Source organism: Arvicanthis niloticus, chromosome 1, assembly GCF_011762505.2.
Source record: "Arvicanthis niloticus isolate mArvNil1 chromosome 1, mArvNil1.pat.X, whole genome shotgun sequence".
Classification (NCBI taxonomy): Eukaryota; Metazoa; Chordata; class Mammalia; order Rodentia; family Muridae; genus Arvicanthis; species Arvicanthis niloticus.
The window spans coordinates 57,168,733-57,192,829 of record NC_047658.1 but is presented as its reverse complement, the minus strand read 5'-3'; the positions used below and the strand labels follow the sequence as shown (position 1 = coordinate 57,192,829).

The following is a 24,097-nucleotide window of genomic DNA, read 5'->3' as shown; positions in this document are numbered from 1 at the left end:
CATAAAGTAATACCAAGCTTAAAAAGTTGTTCTTTAATCAGTATTCCTTTCACTCATTTTTAACCGTATTCTCAGATTTTATGAACATTCAAGTAGCAGGATCTCTCTTTTCCCATGTCATAATTGAGATGTAGACTATCTGACAGCAGAATTCCTGTCATTCCGTACCATTTTAGCACAAAATGTCATATAATTCCCATGGTCCCTTAAATTTAATATTGAAAATAATTACCTTCAAAATTTGATGACAGATAAAATAGGCAATATTTTAATACATCATCAAGGGGGTAATCTGAGGGTGGGGAGGGGACTGGGGGTAGGTGGGTAAACATCCTCATAGAAGCAGAAGGAGGGGGTTGGGATAAGGGTGGGATAAGGGGTTCCTGGGTGGTGGGGGAAAATGCGGTAAGGGGATAAAATTTGAAATGTATATATTATATCCAATAAAAGAGGGGAAAAAAAGAAAAGCGGTTAGAACCAACATTCTTAATAAAATGTCAGCCCTCTTAAAAAAAAACTATCTTGATACTAAAATTTGTTTTGAGAATTGTATATTGCAGAATGATCAGCCTTGGTGTATCTACTCAACAAGCAAGCTGGGCAGAACTGCTCAAACCACTGAGGTCAGGGAGTTCCATCTGGAGGCAGTGAAGACACAGCATCAGAGGACTGTCAATTTGCTCTTCCCCCCACTCCTCTTCTAATATCTCAACACCCATAATCAGCTTGAAGAAGCTAATGAAGAGTCAGCGCCCCTATTCCCTGGGCTTGGGGACTAAGGTGGTAAATATTGGACTGTCTTTCTAGGGAAAAGTAGTGGTTTTGTGGGAATAGAGAGGATTAGCTAGGGGTTAATTGCATAGCCATACCTATTAGTAGAAATCTGTATAATTAGTATCAAGATGAAAATACAAATTCTTAAATGGCACCAATTTACTTTGATTACAAATTTTATGGTTTTCATTGGCATGAGCTTCTTAGTGATATAAGAGTGAGATGAATATTGCTACTCTCATAGGCATTGCACCAGTATAACACATTTAGGAATACAAAGCTTAGACCCAGTCCTTCTTTAACTTTTTTTTAACTGATTAGAGAAGGTCAGCCTGTGAGTTAAGGTAAGGGACTATAGCAAATTCATGGCTTGGAGTTTATTATAAGGGTGTACTCTATGTTTTATTTAGAAATAGCTGAGTGGAGTTAACAGGCAACAGTCCAGATTACCTTACATGGATAGTTGGTTTTCAAAACATCAGAAATCCTTAGAATTGACATGACAAACATTTCAGTATTAATGTTCATTTTCATTAGAGATCTGTCTGCTCCGGACAGCTTCCTATATTGAATTTTAAGAAAAAATTGAGCATTCTTGGAGTTACTCCAGTTGTGGTGAGACAGCCACTAGGCAAGGATTGCCTCTTTCCTTCTACAGCCAAATACAAACATTTCAGTATTAATGTTCATTTTCATTAGAGATCTGTCTGCTCCGGACAGCTTCCTATATTGAATTTTAAGAAAAAATTGAGCATTCTTGGAGTTACTCCAGTTGTGGTGAGACAGCCACTAGGCAAGAATTGCCTCTTTCCTTCTTTCTTTTACTGTCCAGAAAAGGACACACTTGCAGAATAGTCGAGTCGACTGATTATTTCTGCCTAGACAGAGTAATCAGCCCTTAATAATTCTGCAGCACTAAGGTCTGTCAGATGATCCTGGGCCAGAAGGCAAAAGAACAAATGCTCCAATGTTTTGAAGTAGAGCGAGTGTCCAGGTGGTCAGAGGTCTCTATAAATTGGCTAAGTTTTAGAAGCTATGCTTTGTGCTTCCCACAATTATAGTTAACTCAGTCATTCTGGATTTCTGACGGGGTTAAAAACTTATAGGTATTTACCTTGAGAGAAAAGATTTGAGTGGATGGTTGGCAGCTGACATTCATGTCACATCATTTTTCTAGAGCCTTCAAGTAAGTGATATATTAGATTATTATTACATTAAGATAAAAGAACATAAGCACATAATGTTATTTGTTTTTAGGTTCATGAATATTCTTTATCGTGTTTTACTTCTTTCCTTGAATTTTAATTCTTCCTGGGAATAAAAGTTCAGGTGAATCATTCATTTACTTATTAATGTATATATTCAATTTACATCTTGCTCACAGCCTCCCTTCAGATTCATCACCTCACATGACTCCTCCAAATTTTTTTCCCTTCTCCTTCCTTCATGACAAGGTGAGAACTACCTTCTGCCACAGGAACCAACACAAATCAATACATCAAATGACTGCAGGACTAGGTACATCTTCTCACCCTGAAGCTAGACTAGGCACCTAGTCATTGGAACAAGCTGCACAGGCAGGTAAGGGAGTCAGGGACAGCTCCTGCTCCAGGTGTTTGCAGAAATGAATTCCAAGCTGCATTTCTGCTACATTTGTGCATGGGGCTTAGGTAAAGCACATGTATTTGTTGATAGTTCATCTCTGGGAGCTCACAAAGGTCCAGGTTTATTGTAGCTGTTGAGTTTTTCTGCAGGCCATGATCTATTTGGGTCTCTCAGTCTTTCCCACAATTCTCTCAGAGAACTCCCTCAGTTGTGTCCAATGTTTAGCTATGCTTTTGTGCATCTGTTTCTGTCAGTCACTGCTTGCATAATTATAATGCTAGATTCCTGAGTGCAAGCTTAGTAGAATACCTTAAATAGTTTCAGGAATTAGTTCTTGTCCATGGGATGAGTCTTAAGTGGACCTAGTCATTAGTAGGCTAATGCCTCAATCTCTGTTTAATAATTGTCCTTGCACTTCAATGTGATTTGCACATTGCATTCAAATTATGGATTGAAGGTTTTTTAGTTGGTTTTCCCTGTGAGTCCTGCTTGTCTACACGAAGTGGCCATTTCAGTCCCCAAATCCCACAATTTCAGGACTCTCAGCTAGAATCACCCTACTAAACTCCCCCACCATAGGTCTTTGGCATATCATTGAGTTGCCTCCGCTCAATCTTACTGCCATTTTTTGTTTACAGACCTTGCTTTCTCTCCCTATCTGTCCCTTCACCTAATAATCCTAATTCCCCTGAATACCAACCTATTCCCTTTCCCATGCAATTCCCTCCTTCCATCTATATACAAATATTAATCTGTTTTTTAATCTGAGCATCCTCATTTGAGCCTTTCTTTTTATTCTTATCATATCATGTACTAGGATACCACTTCACATAGAAATTTTTAAAATTATGTTTTGCAGATGTCTTTGCAGTTCTAGATCAAAATATAAGCTTTCTGTCTTAAATCTATTTGACAATATACATATTGTATTAAAAAATCTACATGGGAAAATCTTTTTGTAGAATCTAAAAATAACATACAATTAGTTGTGGAAAATAGGTGTCAAATGAATTAATTTGTATAGCCAAGTAACAATTTTCAGATATTAGATGTTTCAATGATAAAAACATACCAGCATTAAGTATAAAAGTGCTTGATTTCATGTTTTGATCCAAAAGACTAACAGCCTCATCACATATTAAATCTTTATTGTTCAAATTGTTTTCTACATTTTTTTAATTTTAGAAACCCACATATTATTATAATACATAGAAACAATATGGTAATCATGTAAATATGTTTGGCATACTATGTAAGCAGTTAAATTTAACTGATATTTTTAGCTTTAGCTTGCATTTTTCTAAACTCATAAAAAGAATTTATTTGTGGTCTCAACAAAATAATGTAGCACTTTGGGACAAATATGCAAAGAAGCATCCCTGCACTGGAGGCCAAGATACAGAAGACCTCCACAGCAACCATAGCCGTGCCCTTAGTGCTGTGGTAGACAGGGAGGAAGGTGATCCAAACGCTGCAGAACACGAGCATGCTGAACGTCAGGAGCTTGGCCTCATTGAATGTGTCAGGCAGATTCCTGGCGAGGAAAGCCACAGTGAAACTGGCTAGAGCCAGAGAGCCCATGTATCCCAGGACACAGTAGAAGGCAATCGCTGAACCTTTGCTGCAAACAATGATGATGTGTCCATGTACCGTGTGTAGATCAGCATCAACAAATGGTGGAGAAGTTCCCAGCCATATTCCACAGAGAATCATTTGGATCAAGGTGCATATGGGAATGATGTAATTAGGTGCCCCTGAAAGCAGCAGCCACCTCAATCTTCTTCCTGGAACAGTGATCTTAAATGCTAGCACTACAGTAATTGTCTTGGCTAAGATAGTAGAGGCAGCCACAGTGAACACAATGGCAAATATTGTCTGCTGCAGGATGCACCTGACCATACTGGGATAACCAATATAGAACAAGGAACAGATAAAACAAAATATGAGAGAGATGAGTAGGACATAACTGAGAGTTTCATTATTGGCCTTGACTATGGGAGTGTCTCGGTGTTTCAAGAAGACGCAGAGGACAACAGCTGTAAGAGCAGAGAAGCACAGAGCCAAGCCAGCCAGAGCCATTCCCAAGGGGTCTCCATAATCCAGAAATGTCACAATCTTTTTGAGGCAGTTAGTTTGATAAGTGTTGGCATACTCATCCTCTGGACACTTCACACATTGATCCATGTCTAGTATAGAAAGGAAAGTATTATCAGATTTAATTTTTCTAGGGTATTTACAAGATACACTAACCTTATGCTTTAAAAATTCATAAGTAAATTAGACTTATCTTGCCTTAGAAGCAAACTTAAATATGGGAGCTTCATAAGATGTGATCCTAAATTCCAATGCTTCTAATCTTTATGGAAGCTTTCGTTCATATTTATCTAATATATATAAATGTTCATCATATTTGTCAGAAAAAAAATCTGTACTGTTGCATAATTTTTATGTTTTCACAATAATATGCCTTACATTGATCACTCATATAATCACACAATTTTCACTTCTAATTGAATATAGTATGCAAAAGAAGAACTCAGAAGATGTGTCAGTGGAGATATGTATCAGCAAAACGTGGGGTCCTACATGTGGTCTAAAGCAAATATTTGGGCATATAAACTGTACTATTCCATGTCTTGGAAAATAATTTACAGCCAAATTTTACTAAACCATTAGAATCCCAAACTTTCTTCTAAATATTTGTTCTTACACATACAAATATTTATAGTTCTTCTCATTCACTATGGAAGCTTACCTTTGAAAGAGACACATAGTTAATGAAAATCATAGTCAATAAAAATTTATAGTTTTGGAATCTAGTCCAATTAATACCTCTACAAAATCAATTCCTCAGTTATGGCTAGAAAATTACAAAAGAAAGTGTTTAAAGGGTGAAAGAGCTCGAGAACAAGATAGTTTTATATAGGTGTGTTACCTTCTAGGAAGGCCACAGGCAATACCCATAAACATCTCACCAAAGAGGGCTTCTTAACCCTGAGCTGACTGAAAATAAAAACAAAAAATCAGACCCATTAGAGTAGGGAAGAAACATCATGCATAATTCTATCTTAGGGAATTATAGATAACAAAGGAATATGGAGCGTGAGTTAAATTTTTTTCACGTGAGAAGCATATACCAATTAACTTTAATTGGACAAGAACCTTATCCTCCCTGTAAACATACACATAATATAGAGAGTGATTTGTTTGTACCTAGAAATATCTATCTATCTATCTATCTATCTATCTATCTATCTATCTATCTACCTATCCATCTATCATATGTGTGTGTGTATGATTGTGTTTGTGTGTGTGTACATGTGTCTCTGTGTGTGAAAGAAACCACTTAATAAAATGCCATAAATTTGAAAAAGAATAAGGAGGGGGTGTTTGAGAGTTTTTGTAGGAAAGATAGGGAAAGAAACAATGCAATCATATTATAATTTCCAGAATATTGAATTATAAACAGCACCAATAACATCAACAAGGAAGAGACAATATGAAAAATCATTACCCAATTTCCTTATATGTTAAAAATATCACCTTCAGTTTTATGATTCAGTGTGTGAATTGTGGAAGGGCATAGTATATGACTGGTTTACATATTTATATAAGATTTGACTACTCAGTACTCCATAGGCTGTAGTACTTATTAAAAAATACCATGCTCTAAATAATTGTAAATGCCTCAAAAATAATTTTGACAGACTTCAGCAGTTGGAGGTTTTAGAGATTCATTCTGCTTGTATACTGGTAGTTTACACAATAGTATATTCAGTTTTTTTAACCAATTAAGCTAATAGATCAAAATGAAAAGTGGTGCTTTTTTTCTAGTACTGAGTCTCTGCATTCAAAGATGTACATTGGGATCTTTTTCTATTTTCTTTTTGATTTAGCTGAACAGTGTTATCTAAATTGATGAGCAGAAGTATTCAAACACTCCAACATTTTACTCACCTAGAAGTGATCAAGTAGTTTTTCTACTTTCCTCATATCTTTTAAATATAGAACTTAAAAGTTCTAGCAAGGGCAATAAAACCAGAATACAGAATCAGGGATACAAATTGTGAAGGAAGTACCCAAGGTATTTTCATATGATATGACAGTATATATAACTGATCCCCAAAATTCCACCAGAGAACTTCTACAGTAGATGAACAATTCAGCAAAGTGGCAGGAAAAAAATTAACACAAACAAATTAGTAGCCTTCCTTTATACAAATGATAAACATTCTGAAAAGGAAATTAGGGATGCAGCAACCCTTCACAAAAGCCACAAATTCTATAAAATATTTGAGTTTGACTCTTATCAAACAAGTGACAGATTTCTCTGATAAGAACTTCAAATACCTGGAAAAAGAAATTGAAGAAGACCTCAAAAGATGTAAAGATCTCTTATGCTCATGCATTGGTAAAATTAACATAGTAAAAATGAACTCATTACCAAGTGCAACCTGCAAATTCAATGTAACCTTCATCAAAATTCCAACACAATACTTTAGAAACATGGAAAGAGCAATTTTACAATGTATATGAAAAATAAAAAATAACAAAAAACAAAACAAAACAAAACAAAAAAAAAAAAAAAGAAAGAAACAACCCAGGAGAGCCAAAACAATTCTCAACAATAAAAGGACATCCGGGGGGAAATAACCATCCATGACCTCAGGCTGTACTACAAAGCAAAGCAATAGTGATTACAAACTCCATGGTACTAGTACACAGACAGACATGTTACTCAATGGAATAAAATGAAAACCCCCAAAATAAACTCATACACCAACAGAAACTTGGTCTTTAACAAAAAAGCCAAAAATACAGTGGAAAAAAGAAAGCATCTTCAATAAAATGTGCTGGTCTAACTGTGATATATAAGAGAATGAAAGTAGGTCCATATTGTTCACCTTACACAAAGCTCAAGTCAAGGTAGATGAAGGACCTTACCCTAAAACCAGATACACTGAATCTAATAGAAGAGAAAGTTGTAAAAAAGCCTTTTACTCATTGGCACAGGTGAAAATTTCCCAAACAGGTGAACAAAACACCAACAGCTCAGGCTCTATGATCAAAAATTGACAAATAGGACCTCATGAAACTTACATGAAAGTTTCTGTAAGGAAAAACACCCCATCAATTGAGAAAATTGGCAACCTACTGATTAGAAAAAAAAAAAAAAAATCTTCACTAACTCTCCATCTGACCAGAGGCTCATGCTCAAAATATATAAAGAACTGAAGAAACTATTCTCCAAAGAACCAAATAACCCAATTATAAAATGGGGTACAGGCCTCAAAAAAGATTTCACAAAAGAGGAATCTTGAGGAATTTTTGAAGCAATTAAACAAATGTTTAAAGTACTTAGTCATCAGGGAAATGTAAATCAAAACAACACTGACCCTGAAATTCTACCTCAACCAATCAGAATGGCTAAGAACGTCCAGAAAAGGACACACTTGCAGAATAGTCGACTGATTATATCTGCCTAGACAGAGTAATCAGCCCTTAATAATTCTGCAGCACTAAGGTCTGTCAGATGATCCTGGGCCAGAAGGCAGAAAAACAGATGCTCCAATTTTTTGAAGTAGAGCGAGTGTCCAGGTGTTCAGAGGTCTCTATAAATCGGCTAAATTTTAGAAGCTATGATTTGTGCTTCCCACAATTGTAGTTAACTCAGTCATTCTGGATTTCTGATGGGGTTGAAAACATATAGCTATTGACCTTAAGAGAAAACATTTGAGTGGATGGTCATCAGCTGACATTCATCCTAAAACCAGGTTCAGAACTAAATGTTTTAGTTAGAATAGATGACAGAGGAGCTGGTTAGTCAACAAAAGGATGGACTGGGTATTAGGACTATCCTGTACCTCACTGGTACAAATTGGCATAATTATGCTCTAATTGTATTTTGAGAGAAAAGTTTCATTTTAACAGGAAGGGTGACGTGTAGGAGGAGCTAAGGTAGGAGGAGTACTGAGAGGAAGAAAAGGAGTAAGAAGAGGAGAAGAAGGAGAGGAGAAGCTAGGTGATGAAAGAGAGAAAGAGGGGGAAGACAGGGAGGCAGATGTTCACGTGTCTCCACCAGTCAAAGATAGTAGTTATATCTAGGTTGGTCAGTGGGTTACACCTCTGATTGAACAATTCCAAACTTATAAAGCCTATGATTAACATTATTTTTTAAAAAATGTATAAATGCAAAAAGGAAAAGGGGGCATGGGATAGGGGTTTCCTAAGGGGGTTGGGGGGAATGGAGAAAGGGGATGCCATCTGAAGTGTAAATAAAATATCTAATAAAAAAATAAAGTTAATATCTAAAAGTAAAAAAAAAAAAAAAAAAAGAATGGCTAAGAACAAAGACTCAAATGACAACACATGCTGGCAAGAATGTGTAGAAAGAGAAACAGTCTTCCATTGCTGATAGGATTGCAAACTGGTACAACCACTTTGAAATCAATCTGGTGGTTCCTTTAAAAATTAGAAATAGTTCTACCTGAAGACCCAGATAAACTACTCTTGGGCATATGTCCAAAAAATGCCACACCATATCACAGGGATATGTTTTCCACAATGTTTATATCAACCTTATTTGTAATAGCCAGACACTGGAAATAACACAGATGACCCTCAAACAAAGAATGGATGGAGAAATGGAATACTCTTTAGCTATTAAAAATGAGGACATCATGAATTTTGCAGTCAAATGCATGGAGCTAGAAAATATTATCCTAAATGAGGTAACTCAGAAACAAAACAAAAAAAACACATATGGAATGTACTCACTGTTAAATGGATATTAGTCAAAAAGTACAACATACCTAGGAAACAACCCAGAGACCATAAGAAGTGCAAGAAGGAGAAATGACCAAGTGGGGATGTTTCAATTTCACTTAAAAGGGGGAAGAAAATAATCACAGGAGGCAGAGTTTGGGAGGAAACTAGATGGGAGAGGGGAGGGAAAGGCCAAAAGGGGAGAAGGATTAAATATGGTATTCAGGAGTGAAACCCATCACCCACATAATATGAAATTAAATAAGCAGCCGGGGGTGGGGCAAATGTGAACAACCTGCTAGAAAGTACCAGTGACCTAGGAGGTGAGAGACTCTTATAACTCATTGGGTTTAACCAAAGCAAAAATAGTCAGCATTGGGAAGAGAGAACTCAGAGTTCACCTTCAGAAGATAGACAAGGCCTCAAGTGGAGGAACAGGGCTACTAATCCACAGTGAAATTTCTGACCCTGAATTGTAGAATTGTTCCTGTGTAAAAGAAATGCAGGGACAAAAATGGAGAAGAGATTCACAGAAAGACAGTCCAATAATTCCCCAACTTGGGATCCATTTCATATGAAACGGGGTGGGGGGGGTTGGCAACCAAGACCTCACAGTACTACTGGTGCTATAATGTGCTTGTATATGGGAACTTGGCATGGCTGTCCTCTGAGAGGACCTATTGTCAGCTGACTGAGACGAAAGCAGTCACTTATACCCAACCATTGTACTGAAGTCAAGGATTCTGGTTTGAATTAGGGGAAGGATTGAAGAATCTGTTAGGAAAAGCAAACCCATAGGAAGACCAACAGGCTAAACTAATCCAGATCCTAGGGAGCTCCCAAAGATATAGACACCAACCAACACTATACATAGGCCAGTTAGAGGTACCTTATGCACATAAAACATAGATCTGCATGTTCTAGTCTCAGTGATAGAAAATGCACATAATTTTCTAGAGACTTCAGGTCCTAGAGGTGGGGGAGATCTGGTGAGGGGAGCATCCTCTAGGAGGCAAGGGGTAGATGAATGGGATGAGAAACTGTGGCAAGGTGGATGGATGGGGCCAACAAAAACAAAAAAATCAAGTATTATAAAAATATTATATTTTAAATCTTCAAGGGTTACAACACCTGCTATTCCACATGCCAGACCTGCCAGAAGACCAGCTAGGATCTCTGTAGACCATTCATACTCTGTCTATTTTCTCCCACACAATTCTCAGGATCTACCCTAATCTTGCTACAAAATTACAAGGGCAGCTTCTGTTTGGAAGAATATTTAAATCCAAGCCCAGTGTTTCTACCCTATCTCATATTATTGAAATCCTGGGTAAAAAGCACACACAGACTATATTCTTAATAAGTCTTACTCAGCACAATATGTGGTTAGCTGCCTACCATCCATGCTGCTAGAATCTAATTTTCTATCTATAACAGAGCCTCATCAAACTGAAAGGGTCCTCTAAGGCAGAGGACACTGTCAATAGAATAGCCTACTGATTGTAAAAGTTTCTTCCTCAAACCTACTTATGAAGAAGTTGTTAATATCTAAATATACAAAGAACTCAGGAAATTGGATATCAACAAACCAATTAACCCAATTAGAAAATGGGTTACAGAGTTAAACATAATTCTCAACAGAGAAATCTTGAATGAAAGAGTAGCACTGAAAAAATTTTTAACATCCTTAATCATCATGGAAATGCATATTAAAATGACCTTGAGATTCCATCTTATATGCACCAAAATGTCTGGGATCAAAAACTTCATGTGACAGCATATTCTGGTGAGGATGTAGACAAAAGGCTACACTCTTCCATTGCTGACCCTGCGAGCACTTAGAGACTGAGCCATCAACCAAAGAGCATACACAGCTGGGCCAAGGTCCACATCACAGATAAAGCAGATATACATTTCAATCTCTGTAACTGCCTTGTTTGGTCCCAGTAGGAGAGCATATGCCTAAGCATGCAGAAACTTGTGCCAAGATAGCAGGATAACCAGGTGGACTGACCACTCCAAAATAAAGTGAAGTGGATTGGGGTAGGGGTAGGAATTCTTTAATGGTAGCTCTAGGAATGGTGCAGCCTTAGAATGCAAATAAATAAACAAAAAATCAAATAAACAATTATGTAAATAATATATTTAAATCAGGACCAAGACAGATACACTATTTCACTATCTATTCAAGTTAGTACTTGGTGTTTTAGTTAGAGCAAGAACATACTGAAGAGTATCAAGCTACAGAATTTAGAGAGATTAAAGTAAAAGCAACATTATTTACTGATGATATGGTTGTAAAGACATCTGTCCTGAAATATTCCAGTAGATATCTCCTGTAGCTGATAAAAATTATCAGCAAAGTGGCGGGATACAAGATTAACACACACACACATACACACACCCACAAAATCAGAAGCTTCTCTATATATAAATGACAAATTGATTGAAGAAGAAATTGAAGAAGGAAAATGTCTTAGATCAGTTGAATAACATAGTAAAATGCCATTCTTCCAACTTCAACATATGGATACAAACAATCCAATTAAAATGCAAACATAAATTTTTATAGACTATGATAGAATATTTCCTAATCTTGAAAAATAAAATTTCTGGGTGAATCACTATTTCTGATTTTAAGTATTATTATAGAACTATAGTACTAAAAGTTGTATGATATTGGCATAAAAATAGGCACATTGATCAGTGGAATGGAATTGGTGATGAGAGATAAATTCACTTACCTATGGGCCCTTTCTATTGCATAAAGAACCCAGAAATACACTCTTGCAGGGGGAAGAAATCTTTAAGAAATAGTGTGGGTTAAACTGGATGTCTGTATGTAGAATAAAAATAAATTTATATTTATTTCCATACATAATTCTTCTGTCTAATTGGATCAAAGACTTTAACATAAAATTAAACCCATCGTTCCAGAGTGTAAGAGAATGATCAAAAGAATACACTGACCCAAGACATTGCTTTCTGATAAAAAGACCACTAGACCAGGCACTAACACCAACAAATTATCATGGGTCATTATGTAAGTGAACATTTTCTTTAAAGCAAAGGAAACCAAAATTGAGAAAAAAAAATACACAGCCTAAGGATTGGTAAATCTTTTCCTCATTTTTATTCAAAGGAAGGCTAATAACCAAAATATAGAATTTTTTCAGGAAACTCGATAAGAAAAAATACAATTTAAAATTTAGATACAGAATTAAATGGAGAATTCTAAAAATAAGAGTCTTAAAGGGCTGTGAAAAATATAAAGAGACTTTTATCATCCTCAGCCATTATGGAAATGCAATTCAAATCCATTTTGAGATTCCATCTTTATCTGTAAAATGGCTAAATTTAATACCTCAGGTCATAGTTCATGGAAGCAAGCATGTGGGGCAAAGGGAATATTTCTCCATTGCTGATAGGAATACAAACTTATAAAGCAACTATGAAAAAAGCAAGCCAATTTCTCAGAAAACTGGGAATAGCTCTATTGCCAAACCCAGCTATACCACTCTTGTATATTTGCCTACTACTCTCTCATACCACAAGGACAATTTTCAACTATGTTTTTGTGTCTATAGTCAAAATTGCCAGAAACTGAAAACAAGAAGTTGTACTGCAACTGTAGCCTCATAAAGCAAATAGCATACATTTATACAATATAGTATTACTCAGTTGTTAAAAACAAAATGACACCATGAAATTTTCTGACAAATGGATAGAACTAGAAAAAGTCATCCTGAGTTACATAACCCACATCTAGAAAACATATGTAGTATCATTAATTTAAAAGTTGATACTAGCTCTTAACAAACGATAAGGCACAAGAGCATGAATCTTACTGGGATGACAAAATAGAAAAGATCCTTTGTGTTGTTGAGGGCAGAAGAAGACAGAAGAGCAAGTTGTCTCTTTTAGGTTATGGAAGGAGAGTGAAGAGGGAACAGTTGGAATTTGAAGGTATTTGGTTGACCATGTGGAAATATAATACAGTAGAAACTTTTGAAATCTATGGGGATGGCCCTTATGAACATTTTCTACTAATGGAGATTACAGAGGCTAAATTGTGTTCTTTGGCAACGAGAAAATTAGAGTGCTGTGTAAAAATTGGCTGAGTTATTGACTGAGCAGTTGACAAGAAAATCTGTAAACAACCCATGTTGATGCTTGGTCAAAATATAACCATCAGAAACCTGATATCATGATCAATGCCTGATCCAGGCATCAGCAGAAAAGCTTTCCTAAGTAGCGGATAGGAGCAGGTGTATAGTGCCTTAGTCAGGCAAGCAGAGAGAGTCTAAATTAGACATCTTTATCATGTGCCTCCCTTCAGAAAAATAGGATAGGAAAAATTGAAAAATACAGAGGGAATGCAAAACACCAAAAAAAAATGAACCCATATTCTTCCATTTCAATTAGGTGAGAATCTCCCATGAGAGTAACAAAAATTAAAGCATCTAGCAAGAAGCCTTTGTAGGTCTGCACCATATCCTCTACAAATATGGTATGGCAGTTAGCTTGAGTTTTGGTAGAACTCTTAACAGTGAAAGCAGGTATTTCCCTGCCTGTTTGCTGGACTTTGAAACTCATTTTCTCCTACTAGGTTGCCTTGTCCATCCTTGATATAATGACTCTTGGCTTGTTTTAATGTAGACAATTCTTCTGTTGTCCTATTTGACTGTCTTTTTTGGATATCTACACATTACTGTACATAAAATAAAAGGGGAATGGTCTCAGAGATAGGGACTAGGGAGTAAGCCAAGAAGAATAAGACAGGAAATGTGGCTGGAAGTACTGTATGAGGGAAAAGAAAATTTCCTGTCTAGTATTCAAACAACACAAAAGACAATAAATTTCACTGTTTATTTGATTCTGATACATGTGCTATAACATCATTTGTATTGATAATGGTTTTAATAATTTCTCTTTTATTTATCACTCATTATTTCCAAATCTTACTGTAGTCTCTGGGTTGTGTAGTGAAAAATTGGTTAATATTTTAGTACAAATTTTCAAATGTACTTCAACTTCATAATTTTCACATGCAAATTATATGGAACCATTTACAGACTGGCCTGGTTGTTTTATTTTCTGTTATTTGCTTGGCCATTTCTAAACTCTACAACATCAATTTATTCTATACGTCATATCATAATGGACTACTATTTTGAAAAATCATTTTTGAAGCTTTTGTTAATCCTAATGTAGATATCACTACCTATTTAACTATGATATAACTGTGTATCCTCGATATAAATATTAGAATAAAAGTTATTATTTAGAGTTCCAGATGTTGGACTCCAAACTCATCTGTGAACCATACGAAAATTGAAAATGTAAACGGTCAATAATACTATTGATCTACCATAGGACAATAAAAATGCATACGTCAAAAACATGACAAAACATCAATTAATATCTAGTGATTGTGAGAAAATTTAAAAATGCAAATTATCTACATCTTCAATAAATTTGATGCATACAACCATAAGAAATGCATAATATTTAGTAATCTGGAGAAACATTATTTTCATTGCCTCTAGAAGTTTGAAACAAAAATATAGTCCAAGACACAGAGTTTATTGTATCAAATCAGTGTTAGTGATTTTTTTTACTATATCTTTCCCTTTCTACAAAAATACTTTTGAGAACTATGTGCATATTGGAGATATAAGCAATTTTATTACTTTGAGAAAACATACCCTTACCTGTCATGTTGGAAATTTCATTTTCTGGGCAGGGGTAACAATCAAAACAGCAGACAGCCTTTCCCTCCTGAAAGTATTTTCTGAGTCCTGGTCTGCAAGGCACATTACATTTCAAGGCTAGCATCTGAAGAAAATCAGATAAATTATAGAAATAAACAGTTTAACTTATATGTCAAAGACTGCAGTGATTAAAAAGAGAAGGACACAGAAAGATCTTCCCTTACACACAGTATCATTTAATAAAGCAAAATTACATTGTTCTGTTTTTACTGTTAAACTTTTATGGACATATGGTGATTTTTATGTCATGAAACACTTATGAGAAGGTGCGTAAGAGAGATCAAATGATGGAGAGAGAGAATTTAGGATGGTGGAAGTCAATGAATGAGGAAATGTCAAAAATTTTATTCCATAATAAAACAAAAGTAGAAAAGATTATAGGTAGTTTTGCTTCATGTAAAACATTAAAATTAAAACTAACTTACCTGCTTGCTATCTGTAGCCCACTCTATCATTTCATCAGACACAAACAGTTGTTCACCATTTTGAAAATGACCAGAAAATCTTCCTATTTTCATTTTAAGTCCATATTGTTTTAGGAAATCCGTGATATAGAAAATATCATAGTCTGTATCCAGTTTTCTATTCTGGTTCATGTTTACCAGGTCTCCAACAGGGTTTACAAATTTTATGGTCTTCAGAAAAGAGAACATCTAAAACATATTTGTCATTTTAGTTTGAACTACCCATACACATTCATACAGAAATTATGAAGTTTGAAATGTCACTCAGCTCCATTATGTACTTTTAAAACCCACCTTTATCAGAAGTATTCAGTGCTGAAAACGTAAAATATATTCCAAATAGATTTAAAGTTTCAATTTGCTTTACAAATACTATTTCTCATTGTATTTGATCCCATAATATATGCACACATGAGTTTTATGTTTGGAGAATAGTGATAAATTATCTATTTTTTTATACCAACAGTATTATTTGATCATAAGATAGAGAAACTAAAAACTCAATTGTTCAAAATATTGAAAAATACGTGAAATTATTTGAGGTCTACTCATTTCATTAATTAGAAACTTTTTGTTCATATAAAAGATAAGTCATTTTCTTAACTTCATTTACTAATTTCAAGAGAAAAAATTTCAAAAGACAAAAGCATGAGATACATGTATGATTGAAATATCAGATGAAATTTCATGATTTAGATTGTGAAATGCTGACTTGGTACCAAGTTGTTATCTATCCCATAAATTATGAAAGTAACATTATAAGTCTCTTATGCATAGGTGAAGTGTTAAAATACATGCATATCAGATAAAGGTTGCATATTTAATGGATTTTGACTTTATGATTCCCATTTTGAATGCCATCTCATTATATACATTATATATGGCACTCAGCATAAAAATTATTACCTTCCAAGGGTTAAATTCCAGTAACTTTCCATCATTCTCTGAGCATGTGTCTACTTGTTGCAGAAGCATCTCATGAATTGAGTGGGCCACAGCATACACAGCATTGTATAAGCTGAAACATGATTCACTCATAGACATTCCGAGGGGTGGCACAAAAATCCATTTAAAAAGTGTTTTGGTTGGACAGTTCTTCAGTGTTTTACAATTAGGTGGTGGCAAAGAACACTTAAAGTAGGTCCACCACAGTTTAGCAAAAGAAATGTCATTACTGTAGTTAGAAGGGTACACTGTCTGTATAAATTGTTTAAAACCAGACATCTCAGACTGCTGATGTGAAAAAATAAGTGTCCCATGCATGGAGTTAAGCATGAAATCTCCTGTCATTGTGATCATATCAAATTGTGACACACTGACCCAGAGTCTCTGAATGTTTTTAGATTTCCATAGCATGAAAGTAAATTGTAAAGGAGATTCTTTATTTCCATAGACAACCACAACTTTTGCTGATGACATTATGATTTGGTGATAATATTTATGAATCATTTTGCGGTGTAAAATCACGTCATTTGTAATAATAGTAACAAATGCTAAGCAGACAGCGTTTCTCTTCATTTCTGTTCTCAACTCAGAAAGGAATTGAATTCCATGGTCATCATCTGTAATGATCAGTCCTACCCAGTTCCAACTGAAGTGAACTGCTAGAGACATGATAGCTAGTGGTAGAGATGTGTCCTTGGGAGACATCTGGTAGAGATGAGGAAACTGTTCCTGGTCACTTAGAAGGTGATGAAAATAACCACAGTAAATCTGAAAGATATTAACCATAAGCATCACTATAAATAAACGGAATCCATAGGGCTCAGTCTAAGATCTAAGTGTGTTAGAATACATGCTAGCAGTGTGATAAAGAGTGGATTCTACATCTCATTATTCAAATTTTATCCAACTTCTTGTGAATTGCTATACAATACAGATAAATTAAATCTTCTGGTAAAACATTTTATATCATGTTGTCTCTTCTGACTATTTTTCATAAAGTTGTTGTTTTTGCCAAAGAAAGTGTCTAAATTTTATATTTGATAGATCAGAATAGATATAAATGAATTCTCTGCCTTTTAGTCAGCCTTGGTACTCAGAAACTAAGACTGTGGTATGTTAGTATTTTATTAAATGTAACCCTCCGTAATTTACCTCTGGAGTTCTGGAGAAGTACAGGATTGGTCCAAGTTTGTAAGATGTTATCCATAGAGGTCCCGTAAGTACAATTAAATATCTTCTCTGATTTTTACAGTAGTAATTAGGAATAAGTTTCACATTTTGAAGGAACCAAACTCTTATCACATAATCCACAAGTGAGTTACATTGAATGTCAACTAGTAGGGAAATGTTGGGTAAAATATAAATGTTCCTATTGATTTCTTCAATGGCAAAATAAACAGAGGAAATCAAGTGGATGGTCATAGGTGGCACCCTGAAAACAGAGCACACCCATCATGGAGGATATGGGCTGTAATTGTGGTAATCTTAAATTAAAGTTAGTATGGTTTTTTCAAAGAATTTTTGGATCTTTGTGACACCTTTATATGTTGACACACTTTCTTATTGTGATGTATTAGGATATTAGATGTTCAAAATAATTTAACAATCTGAATTTTTTAATTTGCTGAATTGAATTTATTTGCTTCTGTTATGAAATCTTGAGTCATATATATATATATATATATATATATATATATATATATATATATGTGTGTGTGTGTGTTAAGCATTTACTGAGTTTTTTCTTATCGTCTCCTTTTGATCTCTTATTTAACTGTGTTCTGCAGTTAGGCACAATGTGCTTTTTTGATTTTTTAATAAAGTTTTTATTAAATATTAATTTTATATTAACAAAGTTCTGTCATTTTTGAAATTTTCTACAATTCATTTTTTTCTTGAAAACAGTGAAATATTTGTATGTCATCCATTTATTTGAAAAGATTTCTGAGCCAACATTGAATCTGCCCATGCCTTCCTTTTATCACTTATACCTAACATGTGGAGAAAAAAATGAGAATAATCTGCTATCTAGAATGTTACACTTCTTAACAGAATCAGAACTAAAAAATGTCATGACACTTCATAACATATTTAAAAATAGGTAGCCAAATTTGTCTGTGTCAACAATTGCCAAAATCTAAAGAATTCATAGGTAATGCATATACCACAATAATTCTTACACTCTTTTTCTCATTCCACACAGGTCATCTCTTCTGATTTTCTATTTGAGACTCTAGACAATTTGGTGCTATAAAATTGGTTGTAACCACAACATTTTACTGTTCAGATTGAGCTCCTCTCACTTCACATATTTCCCTTAGGTTGTACAAATTCATTCTTTCTCTACAATCATTGGCTATCACATAACTAACCTTGGGTTTTATTCGGTTTTTCCAGATATGCTCTGTCTCTAATATGCTCATTTTAACTTCTCTATTTTATTAAACATATTTTAACTCGATACATCTGCTTTGATATATTTTTATACGGTTTGATAATCTTATTTAACAATTACACATTACTTCAGTGTATTTGTACATAAGCATTTTTGCTTTTGCCCCATTTGTATTTTCTGAAATGCTTTGTGACTACAGCAAATATTTATGTAACTGGAGATAACTTTTGTCTCTTAAGTTGGTATTGAATGGACTTAAAGTTTTATGTTCTTTATTAGGTACTACTTCTTATTTTTAATCATTTTTTAGTCTTATTCCCTAATTTACTAGATATTTTCTTTCATTTAGAAATATCTGACATTGGGCCATACTTTTTAACATGATTGTCATTCTGTACTGGAAACAAATATTCATTTTGAAAATTGACTTCTCCAATTCATCCACATCAATTGCTGAAGTATTTAATATGTCAAATAATACAGACTTTTCTTTACAAACTACTGTTTAGAATTTAAAAAATAGAAAAGCTGAAACAATCTTAAATGATGAAATAACTTGTAGGGGTACTACCATTTTTGAGCTCACTTTCTACTACACACTTATATTAATAAAATTGTCTAAAAAGGTGAGGTGCTTGATTAATATTATGTAACTGAAGATCTAAAAACAAACACACACCTTTGAACACATGATATTAAAAAAAAATAAAAACAGAATACTGCACTAAAATATAGAAACTGTCCTGAATAATAATACTGTTCCAACTGTATGGCTTTATTGAGAAGAAGAAAAGTATATCCAGGTTTATAATTGTGAAGAAATCTCAACTCTAAATTTTGCATCACCACTGGGGATACAAAACTCACTGGTGATACAGCTTTAAGTTTAAACTGAATTCCAAGTACATGAACAATATAAGATAAATTCAGTGATATTTTGGAATTTTTTGTCTCATTATAGTTTCAGGAGATGAATTTTTGGAGTGTACACTTCTTTTGTGTTCACGTTATAGCTTCTGCACTTTTCTGTTTATGGGCTTCTTGTTTGCAAAGATCCATATGTCTATTTTTGTTTGTATATGTGTGTTTCTCTTGCATTTTTGTTATTGCAGGGGCTCCTTTTCTGTATGTTTGAATGGTTTTTATAATATGAAATGTTTGTTTTATCCCAATTTATTACTATTCTTTATGTGACAAGTTTTTAATGGGTAAAGTGAATGGTGTGGTTCCATATGGGAGGTAATTGGTAAATGGTCTTTCAGTATTTGAGGAAGGTAAATTATCAATTCGAGTATATTATAATAAAATGTATTTTATATAAACAATGATGGAAAAATAAATGTGATTTATGTTGTAAATTTAGATGGATCTGGAAAATTGCCAGGGGCCAGCCGTGGCTTAGGGGGAGAAGTCTTCTTTCTTTTTGTTGGGTCTTCTTGAGACAGTAGAGGGAGAAAAGCATTGGCACAGGTAAGACAGTCTTACGAGATTCGGGGGTCGGAATTTGGTCTTATGATATATTTAGGGTTGCTGTATAATAAAAGTTTACTTATCTAAGTTACTGTGCTACTGTAGCTGACCTGCCTTCTGAGATCCTCTGAGGCCAGAAATTGCAGTGTCTGGCACCTAGCACCTCATCCTAAAAACAACAAAGGATTAAGTAAATGGCCTTTGTTCTATTTCATCTGGAACTGCTAGGCTCTAACTTATGCCTGCTGGTCTGAGGTCACAAGTAGAAAAGACACTTAGAGAAGTTATTATAGAGTTTATTATTAAGTGTAAAAAGTTTCCTATGAAAGCTATCTAAGGTGAAAAACAGAAAGTTCCTAAGTGGGGAAAATGAAAAAATTCTACTCTCTTTGGGGAAAGAGAAAAGTTCTATTCTATATACTACTCTAAGTGGGGAAAGGCAAAAAATTCTATTCTATCTCTCCATTGTATCTCTGCCTCTCATCTCCTTGTCCTCAGTACTTATACATCTTTCAGAATACATGATCACATATTACAAAGTTCATCACAAGGTCACACTAAAAATCAAATCATAAATTGAAATAGAAGTTTACAACAGAGGATATTTACATGCATATCCATTAGGAGTAATTATCTGGTTAAACATTCATCACCTGTCTAGCTCCACAGGTTCACTGAGGGTTTAAAACTGTAAGTTATTAGTAAAGTTTTGTATAGATAAACCCAGGCAATATTTTATCTCCTGTCCTAGCACCTATAATAAATCATTAGTTCCCTTGTAATGACTTTAGGTTAATTGTTTTAAAAACTTTTAGAATGTGGTGTGAGTAGGAGAAAATCTGGTTACTATCTAAGAACAATTAACTGATGAAATGTGGGAGACTGGCAGAGTTCTCATTGCAATTTTGACTATCAGAAAAGGACGTAATAACATTCCTGTTATAAAAGAGCTTAATAATCATTGATAAAACTTTAGAAATTCTTATAGAATCATCATTAACTCTTAAGTCATCTATTTGTCTACATAGCATCACCACAAGACAGTACATCTTTGTGGATCTACAAAGATCTGCTCCAAAGGGATGTGCTATTGCTAGTGATTGTTACATATGTTTAATAATAATAGGAAAAGCATATTAGTAGCAGGAATCATTACTAAAATAAGTCCCTTACAGCCTTGCTGATTTAAGGGCTCACTTGTCACAGATTATATAATAATCTAATGCAAGCCATTTAAGGAAGATCACCTGCTAATTATTAGATTGTCACATTATGGCTTCTGACAGGAAATAGTATGCTTAGTTAAAAAAAAAGCATAATAGCATACAAGACATATAACTTCAATTATATTAAAAACTCAAATGTACAAGTATGGAACAGAAAGGAGATTTCAGAATAGGGTAGGTATGGTTTATAAAAGATAAAGAGTTGTGGATACAGCATTCAAGGTTCCCAATAAAGTCATGTAAGTATTTTAATATTGACGGTGTTGTTGGACACACACACACACACATACACAAACACACACACACATACACACACACATTGCATTCACACTTTAAACACATGGATCACAAACTATATATCTACAAAACTTAATTTAAAAAAAATCTAAATCAAACTAGCTATAATAAAATTCATGTATTATTTTTTCAAATCATACACATTAATTTACATTAAACTTTTATTATACAATCATATTATAGTCAATGTTTTCTATATAAAATATTTGATACTCTCAATTTTTAAAAATATTATTGGTTTTGTTTTGCCATCATCAATAATAACTCATTCTCGAATCTGCTTGGTGAGAGTCTACTTATGAATTATGGGATTTCTTTTAATCTGTGAAAAGGGTAGGGTTTATCTGATGAGTATTTCCTGTTCAGTGGAATACAATGTCTTCTACTTCTAAGTATAAAAGCAAAGTGACATTTTGAATTTTCAAACTTGAAGGCTCTATGTAGTTATTAGCCTTTTATTTTTTCCATATAAACCCAGTATATACACATATGAGAAATAATGTACTACATATCTATCTGTGCATAGAATATGATTAAAACATGAATGAATATAGGCAATGGATAAATGCTGAATGCAGTAAAACGCTGAATGAAAAAGAATCTTTAAAGCTGTATCCCCTTGGTAGTTAAGCCTCATGGAATGGAAGGCCATATGTATGCGTTCATAACTGCAGTGCAAATTAAACTTGTTTAGCTTTTTAAAAGATTGCACATAATATCATGGGGGAATGAATAATTCTGGAAGAATTATTTGAAAGGCTTAAATATGATGAGAATGCATACTATCCTATCCTAAAATAGGTAATATACTTTTTAAATAATGGTACCACAATGTAGGGTACTTGTGGGAGAAAATAGTATATCATTTATACATTGTTCAAAGACAATCATTTGAATTATTCTATGATTTATTGTAAATTACTCTGTAGATGTGCATCAAAAGAAAAAAACCTAATACTTATTAGTATATAGGTGAGTTAATTTAAAAAGCTTCCTAGGGATACAACATGTATTCAATAAAAGAAAATCCACTGATGTAATCTACCTTAAAAACAAACTCAAAAATTTACATGATGATCTCAGATGCTAAAAAGACATTGAACAAAACACAGTATCTCTTCCTTTTAAAAGTGTTAAAGAGATTATGTATTCAAGGACCATACCTAATCATAATATAAACAATATACAAGGTACTTAGATGAAATGTCCAAGAGTAGGTAGAAGGAAATTATAGAGTCCACCACCTGTAGAAAGACAGGATATAGTGTGGACATTTGGGATTGCCATCCCACAGTCAAAACTCTAACCCTGAAATGTTTCTATCAAAAAAAAAAAAAAAAATGCAGTGACAAAAATGGAAAAAAAAAGACTGAGAAAAAGGAGATCCAGTGACCACTCCAAACTAGGCTCCATCTCAAAGGATACTCCAAGGCCTGAAATTATTACTAATGCTATGGTGTACTTACCGACAGGGGCCTAGCATGGCTGTCCTCTGAGAGGCCCAATAGCAGCTGACTGAGACACATGCAGATACTTACACCCAACCATTGTACTCTATTGAATTAGAAAAAGCCTGGAAAAAGCTTAGGAGGAGGGCAACACCATAGGAAGAGCATCAGTCTCAACTAACCTGGACCCCTAGATGTCTCAGACATTTAGTCCCAAAAAGGCAACATACATTAACATCATGTAAAAACATAATATGGAAATTGGCATATAAAGAGAATCTCTCTAAAAGCAATGTCAATAGTGTAATTCAGTCATTCAGCATCTAACTGGATTGTGATTAAAAAATCACAATAAACAAGCAACACATAAAATAACATAACTAGCAAAATGACCAGTCATGAAACACAAAATAAATATTAATTGTGTCTTAGAGAAGGGCAGCTAGAAGGCACATAGGATCTTATTACTCAGCATCCTGGAATGCTTTATATGAATTTATCCATAAATGAAAGTTATACTTACTGCTTGTGTAGATTCCCACTGTAGTAATCATTCTTCACATTACCATGCTTTGTATAAATGAAAAAGAAACAATCAACTTCTGTGTCTCCTCGATAATTTTCTGTGTCTTTTGTTCTCCAATAGCACCTGGGGTAACTCAAAAAGCAAAAAAGAAAGGAAAGCTTCAGAATCAAGAAGATGACAATTAAAGAGAACATCTTTGCCATGTCATTAAGATAGGTGCCTGAGCAAAATGCAGCATGAAGCGTCAGATGGGCAGAATCTCACATATCAAATTTTCATGAATGCATCCAGGTGTTGGTTTTTATTACTGTAGTTACTATTAAAGAGCACATGTACTTGTAACAGCATTTACTTTTCAGTTCACTGTTAGCCTTTGGAGTATTCTGAAGTACTCTCTGGCCTGAGGCT

At 34.3% G+C, this 24,097-nt stretch overlaps 1 protein-coding gene across 1 annotated transcript; it reads right to left on the bottom strand.

Annotated features, from left to right (window-relative positions):
• Positions 1 to 3,645: 3,645 nt before the first annotated feature.
• On the bottom strand, positions 3,646 to 23,892 carry LOC117719340 (vomeronasal type-2 receptor 116-like). Its single transcript, XM_034517513.1, has 6 exons — positions 23,687 to 23,892; positions 17,480 to 17,759; positions 16,289 to 17,095; positions 15,344 to 15,571; positions 14,859 to 14,982; positions 3,646 to 4,565 (listed from the first exon to the last, which is right to left on the bottom strand). The coding sequence occupies exons 1-6, from the start codon at positions 23,890 to 23,892 to the stop codon at positions 3,646 to 3,648; spliced, it is 2,565 nt and encodes an 854-aa protein (XP_034373404.1).
• Between the last annotated feature and the right edge of the window lie 205 nt (positions 23,893 to 24,097).